Source organism: Epinephelus moara, chromosome 11, assembly GCF_006386435.1.
Source record: "Epinephelus moara isolate mb chromosome 11, YSFRI_EMoa_1.0, whole genome shotgun sequence".
Classification (NCBI taxonomy): Eukaryota; Metazoa; Chordata; class Actinopteri; order Perciformes; family Serranidae; genus Epinephelus; species Epinephelus moara.
This window is the reverse complement of record NC_065516.1, coordinates 20,430,236-20,444,538: the sequence shown is the minus strand read 5'-3', so window position 1 is coordinate 20,444,538 and position 14,303 is coordinate 20,430,236. Positions and strand designations below refer to the sequence as shown.

At 40.8% G+C, this 14,303-nt stretch overlaps 1 protein-coding gene across 2 annotated transcripts in view; it reads right to left on the bottom strand.

Moving 5' to 3' along the window:
- plod2 (procollagen-lysine, 2-oxoglutarate 5-dioxygenase 2) overlaps positions 1 to 14,010 on the bottom strand; it is a 40,783-nt gene extending 26,773 nt beyond the window's left edge. For both annotated transcript variants that reach the window (XM_050056887.1, XM_050056888.1), the window contains exon 1: positions 13,555 to 14,010. In XM_050056887.1, coding sequence (XP_049912844.1) covers positions 13,555 to 13,657 — 103 coding nt within the window. In that variant the 5' untranslated portion in view covers positions 13,658 to 14,010. The remainder of the gene's footprint in view (positions 1 to 13,554) is intronic.
- Between the last annotated feature and the right edge of the window lie 293 nt (positions 14,011 to 14,303).

The window sequence follows — 14,303 nt, the reverse complement described above, 5'->3', positions numbered from 1 at the left end:
ATTTAAGTTGTGAATTTAAAGCAAATTCTTGGTTTCCACTGAAGGATATCCACAGGAATATGTCTAGTGTTTGACGCTTATATATAAAGTCCTGAGATTCCAAATTATGTCAACCAAGCTCTTTTAAACCTCAGACTTATGTCAACAAACTGGTAGCTATTTGGTTTAGCCGGCTAAACCTACATCTCAAATTAGTAACATCTACTGTAGTTATGATCTGATTCAAAAACAGAAGCGTATTTTTAAACATAATTTCTTTCTTCTTGTGTCAAAGGAACTCCCATAAACCTCCAGGACATTTCCAGTGGCCATGAGTGCTGATGTCTGAGGTTTAAGGAAGGGTTAGACCAAATACAAATTAGCACCATAGCCTCATGTGAAGCTGGACTAGATTACACCCACTAAGCTTCTTTTCACTTGTTCTATTATGTTTTCTAAAACCATCTGAGGATAGCCTTGATAAAAAACAAAAAGGCTGAAATATGTGATTGTGAGCCAAGGAAGGAAGTACCCCCGGATCTCTAGATCCGGTTCATCAAACTCTGTTAGTGCATGAAGGGGGACTACACAGCATTAGTTTCCAGCATCCCAGAGATATATTCAAAAAGTGCCAAATGTTAATGTTGCTCCGGCAAGCAGTCAGGCAGGCCAGCAAAAAGTTAATGACACTTTAATATGGCTTTATAGGACCACTTGAATACTAATCCTGCTTTTCATGTTTCGAGAGCCAATCTGCTTTCTATTTAATATACAACACTATGTTCCACTAAACCCTTGTAAATGATTTATTGGACACTGGCAAGTAGGATTGGAAGTATTCTAGAGAACACAGTAGGGCCCTATAAAGGCCCCGAAAGTGCACTCTGCCCCAAAACACAGTTAAAAAACTAGAATACAAAGATTAACATGCCTGCATTGTTTCATTTTTGTGGATATTTGCCGTTAGCCTGGTGCTCATTTATTTATCTTGTTGACTGCACAGCAAATCTCAACATGTACATAAATATTCACACTATAAAAAAAGATATATTGATGTCACTTTTCATTCAGTACAAGCCCCCTCACCACAACTGTGTGATCGTACAAACCAGCTGCCATAGAAGAGGAAAGTTGGAATAGGGATATAGAATAAACCCAACAAAAATAATCAGAAACAGAAATAATATGTGCTGAACAGTCAGTGCTCTGTGGATGCTTAAAAGTTGGACATAAATTGAGATTCCTGACATCCACTGTATCTGTACTTTATTCTCACACCGGAGAAGTAACTAACAAAGCCTGAGGGCATACAAGAGCCAAGGTCTTATACTAAATCATTATGTGTCAGCAAAATCAAAATCACCCATCTCCCACCCACTCATCCACACTTTAAGTCCATTACATGCAGCCTCCTTGTGGCTCTTTTCCATCCATTTCCTGTCAATGTGACTTAGCCATTCTGTCATCCCAGTCTAGCCTGCGGCCCTGTCGTCGCTCTAATAGCCATTCCAGTACTCCTCTGACACAGAGGTTCTTTTACAGGTTGGAAATAGTTCCCTGTCTGCCTCGAACTGAGCAGATTCAGAGCAACGTGAGTTTTAAATTAAGCACTGCACAGAGGGAAGGGGATGCCTTTTCTGGGCCACAGGTGAGTCTATGTTCTTGTTCTTGGCTTGGGATGATGAAGCGTAGTGCAGAGAGGGGTTAGTATCTCACACGTTGTGGAAACACATTTTCTGGCAGTTAGATATGTTCAATGTAATATGTGCATGTGTGAGGACCAATTCGTCTGGCAAAAAGATACATTCTAAATCAAACTAGGCTTCTATTTTTCTCCGTTCTTGCTGTGTGAAGCAAACCTTGGGCAAAGCTAAGGGCCTTTTTTAAACAAAAATATATCTTATTGATGTTCAAATATGTGGATAATGGAGCACACTTTCAGACAGTCTCTTGTGGAGGCCATCCACAGTGTTCCAACATCAAAAGTGCCACACATTGTTACATAACAAATGAAAAAAGAGAGCTTCAAACTGAGTTCAGACACAGCTTACTCTCTCACCTCTGTACAGCTGGTCAATCACAGCGTAAAGTGTGTGTGAATGTTGGAATGTCTGTATTGGAAGATTGCAGACATGGTTGGACACAGCCCCTTCAATTTAAGGTGCAGTGGGGAGGGGGTGTCCGAAGGTATTGGACTGTCTAGCAGGCAGCTCTGACTGGTGTCTGAAGAATGCTCTGCTGAGATTTCTTGGCAATATTTGGAGACCTCCAGGAAATTTCACTATTCATAATGCTCTGATTACAGCCAGGACACATGTTTATTCATAATGCTCTGATTACAGCCAGGACACATGTTTTGTATTTCACTCTGCAATGAACTCAGTTATTATTTCTGTTCATATAAAAAAAAAAAAAAAAGCATCACCAGTAGCATTGTTTGTATTTGTGCAATAAATGCCAGTGGTGAGCTGGAGGTTGTGCTTCCTGCTCTAGTATCACTTACATATGTTAATTTCATAAATGCTAAACTACTAAGAGCTGTGCTTTTGTACACATTTTTAAAACAAAAACACTGACTGCCTGTGATGTCACTGAAAAAATGTGCCTTCAGGATGAAATAGGCTGACAGCACCCACCAATTACCCCTCGGTGACTTTGCCCTGACCTTATGGAACCACTCACTTTCCTCCAGTTGTAAACATGCAGGCCACATCAGTGCATCTCAACAAGCAAGCTCCCTGTTAAGTACAGCCTGGGGATGCAAACCACCTTTGATTTAAAAGATATGAGACGGACACTTTTATTTCCTACATTAAACAAACACGTCAGCAGATCTCTTTCATGGCTTTTCCATACACAACTCCTGGTGGAAAAGAATCCCTTCAGATTTACAGAGGCCTCATGTGAACTCAGCTGGAAACCTTGGCTGGATTTTGTGATATTGTCTCCAAATACATCACAAAGCACATCGCGAAGACTTATGATCTGCAAATTCTATGCCAAGCCAAGGCCACATGTCTACTTTTCCATATGATGTTGAAATGAGGGTTGTCAGTATGCTGCTTTGAATCCAGATTTTGATTGGGCTTTCTGTTTCTTGCCTGGTAATTATCTTGTTATCAGTTTGGCACAATATTTTAAGAAAGACTGTCAAAGGTCCAATGTGTAAGATTTATGGACATCTATTGGCATAACTTTATTACATTCATAACTATGTTTTCATTGGTCTATAATCACCTAAAAGTCAGAATAGCTGTGTTTACATGACCTTAGAATGACCAGTTCATATCTACATACAGAGCAAGTCCTCTTCCATGTTGTTCTACTGTAGCCCAGAAAGGACAAATCAAAAACTGGCTTTAGATAAGGCCAGTCGCATTTTCGCATTGGCCCCCATAGTTCTCCTACACACTTGGCACACGGGAGAAGTTTCAGTTCTGCAACCTTACCACTAGATGCCACTAAATCATACATGTCTTTAGCTAAATCCTTGATCCCACCCTGTGTCTGTATGTTTGCATCCACTGGGGTCCATCACCCACAAATATAGTCCTAGCGTCATTGTTTACAAGGAGTAAGGGAAACAATTATTCTTAGATGCATCACAAAATAATCAGAAATTTAAACCCAATTCTCAAAAATTATGTAGGACCAAGCTGTAAGTTTCTTACGACTCAACCAATCGGATGGTGAAATATAACATACATAAAACATGCATTGTGCTTAGGTTCTACTACTATTATATTGATAAAAGATAATGGAAGAAAATTAGTTTATTACAAATGTGCTATGTTTTAGAAGTATCAAGTTGCCACACAATGATTAAAAATTATCATGTATAGAAATAAATAAAAAAATTGATATGTCTAGATACATCTATAATTGTTTTGTAATTGCATCGTAGCCCTCGAAATCAGAATCAAATTGAATCGTGAGGTACTTAGAGAGTCCTACCCCTAGCATGTATGCAGATGACAACCAATTCTATGCTACACCATTGATTAACGCCCACTTACTGTTTTATTTCAAATACACATTTACTAAGTTAAATCTTAGGTTAACAACCTGGGAATTACTCTAACGTCACTGATTAAAATGTTGATATCTGTGTGTAAAATATTACCATAACAGGCACATATCATTTTCAAAATTTTGCCAAGGTAACCTAATTATTGTCATATTTGGTTAGCTCATGGTTCCATGACTGTGCTGATTAGTCTTTTTCTTTCATCCCTAACACACTCATCTGAAAAAGCCAAAATGCCTCACTTGATTTCCCTTTGCCTTTAATTTATGAATAGCTCAGAGGTGTCAAGACCAATCAGAGTATTTGCCTATTTCATGCATCATGCAGACTGTGTATGATTTTCTGTTAGTAAGGATGCTTCTTGTGCTTCATTGTTCAAATGAATCCCCAAGGAGAAGAAACAATTACTTAAGGATAAAAGACGTACAAATCTACTTTCTAATCTAATGACAGATTTAAATCCTGGGTCAGCTGGCCAGTCCTTTGATGTGTCTTTTTATGTGAATCACACTCATAATGAAATAAAACTGAGATGCAGATGGCAACCCTTAAAAGGAGATGTGTTTAGATCAGTGTGATTGTGGAGGATGAATGTCTAGTCAGAGTTAACACAGGAACCTCTCATGTCAGCACTGTATGAACAGCCCACAGGAGGAGAGGAATGCAGCTCATACAGTGCCGCTATAACTCTTCTCCAAGAAAGGCATCAACACCAAATGGTCTTTCACTCCCTCTCACTCTTTCTTTAGACCACATGGGACTGGCCGTCTAGGTAAACTTTCACACTTCGATGAGCAAAAGTTCTGACTCACTGGCTGGAGCCTAAGCTTAAGTAAGCATTTCTTGCAGAACGGGAAACGATATCATGGGAATGTTCCCTGGCCTTGAGCGTAAGGATAACAGGATCTTTCCTCTTTGACGAGACATTCCTAGTTAGTGAACACAAACCACTGTTCTTTCTATTTTGGTCATTCAAGTAAACAGAATTCACAAAGAGTGTCAGGCAAAGGAAAGTGCAAGGAGTTTAATAGTCCATATTCCTTTGTCCTCACATCTATCTGACTGAGTCTGCCTTTAATCTCAAGGTAAAGCAAGGGGCTATGAGATGAGGGGGGGGGACATTGCTTTAAACCAAATCAGATCTGATTTATACTTGCAAGGATTGCACAGTAATGCTTAATTCTGCTGTTTTCTGTGAGTGCAACCCAGTGTGCCATGCCTAGACCTGGAGATTTGCCAGGGGATGAGCACCCTCCTGAAAAGCCCGCAGTCATTATATGAAATGTGACTTTAACTTTATCTCACGTCAGTGAACCGAAATAATGAAAGTAGATATCACTATCAGGGTACATGGAGAGTGGTAAGAAATTGTTTAAATATGCTGAGTGTAACACTCCAGGGTGTTTACTCTTCATAGATGAGCCTTAGCATTTGAGCTTTGCCAAAATTTCAACAGTAACACACACTGCCACGTTGTACTGTTGAAACCCCTCATGGTATTACTCAAAGTCATGTACACCCTCCCCATCTTGGTGACTGTTTACTCTAAAAGATTGTGGAATTTCAAGCCAGGTTGCATATCAACATTAGAGTTTTCTGTTGGTATGTAATGCGTGGTGGATGTCGTCATAATTTGGCCACCTTAGCAGGAATACAAATGGAGACAGACTCGTTGCACATGTCCGAAGTAAATGCAAGGTAATGCCTAAGTAGAGAAAACTGAAAGGCAAGTAAGGCGGTGGCCTACAGCAAGGGGAAGACAGCATTTTAAAGACATCAGTGTGTAAGCAAAGACAAGTCCAAAATCCATATTTTAGACTGACCAAGCTAATTCAGAGAAGAAATGTCTCTCTGTCCACAGGGGCCTGCAAAACATTCCTGATGGTCATTCAGATCCATTTTGCAGAAGATGAAAGTGTCATGTTCATGTGTATGTAGAGGTTACTGTAAATCTGGCACTACCTGTATTTTATCTTACGATCAAATAGTGGTTTTGTAACTTGGAAAAGTTGTTCACTTTACTAAAAAAAAACAACATTCAAATGCTGCTGCTTAGGGACACAGCTGGAACTAGTAAGATGCTAATCTCGCCATCAATACAAAATTGCATTTCATCCAGCTGTAATACAAGACATTACTACTTCTCTGGACTTCATCAAATGGACGAGGGGTAGTCTGGAGAAGCACGATGCCATTTTTAAACCTCCAATAGGTGATGTTTTTTTCAGTTTGGGGGCAGCGGAAACAGATTGTGAACATATGTTAACCTGTCATCACCTTTTAAGATAATGTGGTGAATTAGTTGAACAGTTGCTTACTACACATCAAGCAGTTAAGGAGTAACATTAACATTCATTTGGAGTCATTTTTTCTGGCCACCTGGTGTATGTAATGCCAGTATTCTCTTTCAGCTCTGTTTTTGGTTCCCTACCAACACCCGAGGGAAATATCTGGCTCTTTAGCTGCTAAATGTGTCTGTCTGTCGTTTGGTGCTGAGCAGGTAGTGTACAGTGGGTTTTTAAAGCTTTTCCAGAGAAAATAGCTGCCTGCTGTGGCTGAAAACGAGGATATGATAGCAGTGAGAGGGAACCAAAACAGTAAAATTGCAGAGCAGAGAGCTACAAAATGAGCTGAAACTCTATAAAGCTCTGTAAAGCCGAGGGGGTCTGCAGATTCAGGTGGTAATTCTCTGTATATCCATCGCTACAAGCCACCCTTTTCACATTGTCACTTGATATATTCTAATTATAAAAATGTCAATCACAGCCAGTTTGAGGTCTAAGCACTGGGATATGCTTGGAAAGAAGTAGTTCCTGCTGTGTTGTCCGACCTGGTTTGAGGTTAGATGTGTTTATACCATGGACTGTATCTCAAGATGGACGACATGACAGCTCCCTAAAGTGAAGCCAAAATATTTCTTGTGGGTGGCTGCAGTATAGGTCATAAACCCTGCACCCTCCACGATAATAGATGGGACATGGGCCAAACTAAAAATTAAAGTACAGGTCTAAAACCTTTTCCTAAAGCTTGTCATTTTAGGTAGTTGTTATCATGTTGGTGTATGTTCACATGCTCACTTTTCTGATACATTTGGTTTGAATGACTTATTTGATGCTATAATAAGGGGGTGTGATGTCATGATTGACGGCTGTGTGTGTCAGTCTGTGTGCTTGCAGTTAAGTTGGGGTCAGGCGGGTGTATGAGCAGGACCTCAGTACTGTGGCTCCACTTCTCAATCACTCTCTTGGTACTTCTCACAGTCAAGGATGCTTCCTTGGTAGGATGGGTCATTCTGAGTTGGGTCCTACAGAGGCTAGGCAAGACTCCTTCCTGGCATTCAGTGAAAACACATCGGAACAGGCCAGCAAGAGGCCAGGTGTGCATCACTGACTTCAGTTCTGGCAAACTGTGTGCAAAGAATTGTGGGTGCTTGCAGCTGAGGATACACACTTGCATCTTTGAAAATTCTCTGAAGGAAGGACCTGAATTCGAAGGCTCTTTGAAATTGGAACAGTCCTTCAGTGGGATTCAATGACATAGCCTCCTTGAAATTCAGCCATTTAAAGATCCTTCCTTCGCTTTGAGAAGCACCATCTGACTCTAAATGATGCAAGATGGCAGCACTAGTATTTGGGTTATAGTTGGTAGTATTTTCATACAGTGGGAGGAAGCAAGTGGAGACATGGTGCCAATCTTTAGAAGACAGCTGTAGCTCAGGAGGTAGCGCGGGTCATTCACCAATCAGAAGATCCGTGATTCAATCCCCAGATCCTGCAGTCTGTATTTTGAAGTATCCTTGAGATAGATACCGAACCCCACATTGCTCCCGATGGTTGTTCCATCGGTGTGCGAGTTAGTTATGGCTGTGTAGCAGGTGGCAATATAATGGAATGAGAAATATTAGCATTAACTGACTCAGCAGCCCCACAAAGTCCTCCATATATCACGAGTTTCGTACGGGTGGGTTGGACCTAATCAGAATGTCACTACATAGAAAAATAAATACAGTTTGCTAAAATGAGGGCAAAATTATTTTATCAGTGATTGTACCATTAAAAATCACATAAAAAAAAGAAGTTAAGAGGCTTTTCATCTCTTTACATTAGGTTGATATTCTGATAATTCCAGGGAGGAATACGTATAATAACTTTTACGGAAATGACTACTTAAAAATATACAAGCACAGACACAAGCATGAGGAGTAAAGCCAACAAAATGATTCGTAATAAATCATAAAACAGCACAGTGTAATCAAGTGTAGCCTTGCACGGTAGCCTTGGCCATAAGTGTGTCAATGTGTATGTGAATGGGTGAATGTGACTCATTGTGTGAAAAGCCCTTTGAATGGTCGGCGGAAGGCGCTATACAAGTGTAAGTCCATCCAAGTCCACTTTATATATAGTCTATGGTTTATACCTGATCCAAACAGCCACAGGTGAAGGTGAAAAGCCGGCTGTCATAGAGAGCGGAGAGAAGAGATATAAATCATGTATGGGACTGAATGTCTGAATGTACAGTCTTCACATAAGTAATTCTGCCATCCCTTTATTCCTCAGCCCTCAGTCAAACATAGCATGCTACTCAACCTAAAGTTTCTTTTAAAGATTTTCCAGCCTTAGAATGCATTACATTTTTATTGTAGGTACAAGCACAGAGGTAGCACTTCAGATATCTAAAAGCCAGAAGCCCCTGGACGTGCAGACATTCCTAGTCGCCTAAAACAAACCATTGTTGCCAGGTGAGTAATCCATGTGTTTGTAATTATCTGTAGTCACCTTATTTAAGGGACGGTTGTGCAGGGGACTAGAAAACCTAATGCATACAGGTTTGTTGGTCAGAGGGTATTTTTAGCCGCCCACAGCTATAATAGAGTTAATCTTCTAGTGCCGTTTCAGAGCCACCATAATTGATAAAACACACTATTTCCATAACACACAAGCCATGTAGTGCATCTGCAGAATAAGCCTGTGTTTTCAATTACACATGTCAAACCACAGGCACTTTAGCCCTAGGATGTGGCATGATGTCACCGGTGCAGGGTCGGGAAACAATTTGGTAGTCTCGTCAAACGTCATTTTGAATCAAGATTAATTTATTTATTCCACCCTACAACAACAACTATAACGAAGAATGAAATAACTAAATTGGTGTATGTCATGCTGTGCTCCTGTCCGGGGTAATGATTACAGTTGGGGCGGTCATTTCCTCTGTTCACCACAATCCGGTGCGACTGTAGAGCTTCAAATCCTTCACTGTTGACAGTAACACACCTAGTTTAATTCAACATAATGAACTTAGAGTTTACCAATTTAAGTTCTAACTTGTGCTTTAACTTTTGTGCTGAACTGCTGTAAGCGTTAAAGCAGAACACAACTTTACGATATAAGCTATTATATTTTGATAAAATTTCCAGCAAAGAGAATATGAGCCAAGTCTTTAACTGTACAACCACATGCTGCTTCTTTCAAACGGTCCCGTTTCTCTACCTGGAAAGTGAATTGAAAATGCTTTAAGAGGAGCAGTGAGCTGCTCCCAGACAGCATGTTTGGCATCTGCGTCGTCTTCTCAGCTTGCTGATTTATTTAAACAGGCATCAATGGTGACTAAATACAATCTGCAATCCCTGGCTCTTAAAAAGGACAGGAAAATGGCAGTACTTTGACATTTTTTCCTTGGAAATCCCTTTTGTTAGTGTATCAGTTAGTCTGTCAATCACCTAAAGTAATAACCAGGAACACTTTCATAAAAGTAAATGTCTCTGTTTATTTTGTATATTTTTTTACTGATTATAGCTGTGATTCAACCTAGGGCAAGTTCCCCTGGATAAAGCTGCAAACGTCTGACAGTCGTACACTGATTATTTACTGTGATGTCTCATTTTCCTGCAGCCACTTCTCTCCTTTTAAAAACTACATCACATTGACATGTTACAGTGAATATTCCAATCTTAGTATCTGCAATATGTTGACAACTACTGATGACTACAACTTAATTTGTGGCAATTTGAACAGTTCACCATGTCAGTTGTATCAAGATTTAGCCAACATGTCTTGCCAAAAATCAGCAGCTGCTCAATTCCCACTTTCACACTCTAATCATTTAAATGACTTGCTACGTAGTACAATGGGATATTTGTACAATAGCCATAGTCCTGACAATTTCACTGAATGTCATCTGTTTTCATTATTGCTAAAGAGGAAGACATTGCATCATGGGAGTTGTCTGCTTGATATCATGCCGACCTTATCTCTTTGACAGATGGCAGAATACCTCAGATGCAGCTAAGAAAAAAAAGAGACAAAGAAAAAAGAAAAAGAAAAAGAAGACGACACAGCGCATATTTGGCTGAATAGGAGGCACGAAACCAACCTCGTGGTGATATAGTGACAATGTTCTGAGGCATGATTGCAGGTTTGGCTTGCCAACAGGGTTTGTTAGTTTGTTAGACTGGAATTACAGGCAATAGAGAGCTCTACTGAATATAAGGCATGGACAACTTTAGGTGGAGCTTCCTTTTCTTCTCTATAAAACGCTCCCTGCCGACACGTCAGTGTTGTCTGGGAAAGGTCTAATCTAAAGACGCCTTGGAACAGTGGGAAGCAGACCAGATCATACTGAGTAATGGCATTTATAGTCTCCGGCGTACACGCACACACCAAGAAATATGGCCTTGTAACTGTCAGGGATACAAAAGTTGTTGCCAGGTAAACAGTGTCAACATCTCTCTGTTGATACTGTTGATATTTAAAACAGATCTTGAGAACAATAAACCTTTTACCGTTTTTAGAAAGTGGCATCTTTATGTTCAAACTGATAGTTGGCAGTTTCACTTACTGGGACACCAGTATTGTAAAATGTCTCAGGGTCTTAGATTAGCGGTCAGTGGCCTAAACTCACACAACAAGAACTACAAGTTCAATCCAGTATATTTGCTGTCAGCATGGCATTCACACAGTCACTCAGAAATAAGTGAAAGGCTCCATTCAAGGGGCCGGACAGTGGGGGTCTGCGCCGCCCACTTTTTGTAACTTTCCAAAACCGACAAACCAACAGCCACGTCCACTGTTCATAGCGACTGGCAAGGTGTACATAGGTGAGAAATGGGCAGAGCTCTGCATTCCTGCTTCTTCTAATGTCCCTTTTCATGGCTGAATTACGCCGTTTGCATCTGCGCTACTATCAATGGAGAGGCATTGTGCTCTTAGAGAAAGGTTGGAGAGGAGGTATCAGGATGTGCATTAAGTTTAAACCACCAGAGAAACACTGTCCTTGCATATCAGCTTGCACAGGTGGCATTCATACTGTAAATGCACAAGTTTTTGTAACCTTTTGACTATTTCTGCTTTGTAATACCCCATCACTATGAAGACCTGCACCTCGCCCCATCTAAAACAGTATGTACGACTTGTTTTATTTTTTGATGTGGCATTCTAATAGAGAATATTTATCAGTTATTTGCTTCACTTTTCACCCCATTACTCTGCATCCTGCTTGATTCTGGAAAGAAAGAAAGCTGAGAACTTGGAGGGGAAAAACAATGACTCATCAAGTTGATATTCTGCACTGTTAACACCTCATACAATAGGTGTAACACTCGAGTGTTTCTGACGTTACCACCCAGACAGGCCCCGGGATTGCTTGAGTGTTTTAGCAGTGTGTCCTAGTCCAAACTACAGGGCTTCTATTTGGAGCAGAAAAATGAGAGACACAAAAGAACTTACGCAGTACATCTCAAATCTGGGCATATAACGTGTAATGCAATCCCTTACGCAATGTGTTCTGGCTTGTGTGCTTCAATAAAAGTTATGCACTGTAACACGGCAAACTATTTATGGATTTATACTCCATAAACTGTTAATTGAGTTGGTAGAATTTCTCGCCAGTGCCTTGTGTAATGCATCAAAACATCTTTAGAGGTTAAAGTTCACCTATATATATATATATATATATGTATGGTCTGGACCATGTTTTACTGTTTTGCACACTGAGGGAGTTTGCAGAAACATCTGTGCATGATGTTCCTTTGGCAATGAAACGTAAGGAAAAACTTAAAAAAAAGTAGGCTAGATTTTAAATGTATGTTTGGTGACCCAGCCCTTTTAGTACACAGATCAGATCTATATGAACCTCAAATGCCTCTATTCGAAACAGAAAAGAGCTTTTAAGCTGGTGAAGCAAGATTGCAAGATGTAAAAATCTAATTTTAGCAACGGTAGTGCATCATATACTTTGAAAGTCTCTCTGTAAATGTGGCACCTGGTTAAATCTAAAGGGATGGAGCTAAGTAGCATGCAGTTAACCACGTTTACATCACTGAATGAAGTCATTGCACTACTTTGTCCATTTAAAGTGTGAAAGGTTTCATTTACAGCTGCTGATATACCCCAAATTCCATTCATGAGGGATTAAGTAGGCTTAGTGTATTAATCCCAACAAGCTGTATCACTTTAACCTCATGATATAATCCCCCCCCAGGTGCACTAACAAGGCTCTCATAAGCAAACATTTTAACCCTTGTAAAGTTAATGTGGCTACTGTGCGGGGGTTAGCCCTGACCAGAGGACAAAACAAGCTTGTTGAGACTGAAGGCAGCTGTTGTTCCCTGACAGTAGACTGCCCCCCCCCCCCACCCCCGCCCCCTCCACCCCCTCCTTACCAAAATGCATCATTAAAAAGTCCTAAATTTCCAGACTCAACTCACGCATCAGCCCACAGTACTTATGACACCCATACTGGTATAAAGACACACATGCACCCACTTATGTTGTTGTTTGCAGTTTTTTTACAAGGTGCCCTGTGACTGTAAAAGGGGCTGTGTTGCGCTGAAATGATTTAAGGGTAATTTAGAGCAATTCAATGCCAACAAGTCAATAAAACGGTGACACATTGGGGGAGCTTAACCTATATACACGCAGTGTGTGTCTCAACAGCTGAGCACTCAGGTTGTACCTGGCTCCACTCCATCAACCTTCAATTATAACAGCTTTACAACCGCCTCTCTTGTTTCTCAAGCACATAATTGCTTGTTTGCTGTTAAAATCAAATACTAAAGGAATTTCTGATTTATGTTGAATGCTGGCTAATAAGTGTCTGATTGTTCTGGGTTTCATTCAAGTCTGACTGTAGCCTGAAGCAAGTGTAAACAAGTGAAACCGACCAGAGTTATTTCTCGCGCTGACATTTTACAGCTTGACATGTGTATATAAAAGCTGGTTGCTGCGTGCTGCCAGACAACATAACATAAAAACAGGATTGTGAGAAACCGCAGACGGTTCTTTTGTGTTGAACACTATCATGTAATTTAACGCTGCAACATATGTAGAGCCTGACACAGGCAGATTCACGCACAGGGAGCCACAGGCATGCAACCTGCGCCTCTTTACATGCAGCCGGTAATTACATCCTCGAAAATACATCATTCATATCTCACACTTAGCGCGACAGCTCAGACAGATGTAAAGATGTGTTGGATTAAATGAGGAATAATATGATTTTGATTGTTCTGTTAGGGGCGAGCTGCAAACAGTAGGAAGGAGGAAAAAGTTTACCTTTAGGAATAGGCGCAGGAGCTTGAGGTGTTTCAGTAGAGTAGACACAATTTGCAAACTTCATCCAACATGAAAACACAAAACAAAACTTGAGGTACTCCATAGTTCTTGCGCAAAAGTGCGACTGGTCGACCGGACTATTACCACCCAGCCCGAGAACAGTGGTCAGGGTCGGCCCTGCAGGCTCGTAATGTGCGCTCTCGCGATAATAAAATATTAAAAGTTAAAAAAAAAAAAATCATCCAATGGATATGAAGTTGTCTGGTCGAGCAGCTCCGGAGACAGCCTGTGCTCCAGGGGACGGGTAGTATAAGTACTGCAATTCAGGGAAATTAGAGCGCAACAGGCGTGGTTGCTTAATTGCGACTGCAGCCACTTGAGTTCCCGCTGAAGTCACCGCCCATAGAGAGACAGCGGAGGAGAGATAACAGTGTTCACCCCCTGACACAGGCACGTCCTGCGCGAAAGTTTGACTAAGCACAGCTGTATTTGAACCCCCACCCCCACTCCTTTGCCATTACATATCCCTCCCCTGGTCCCCTCCCCCTGAGCACCGAGCGCCTGTCTGACCAACACTGCACCCCTTCTGCTCCACAGTCCTCACTCAGCCTCAGTGCATTCAGACTATAAAAAACACATTTAAATGCGGCAGATCAGCATTCTATAAATGCTTTTATAGCAAAGGCAATATGTATTTTGTAGTATTTTTTCTATACAGCACAGTTAAAAGTTTAGTGTGTTGTGTTTAA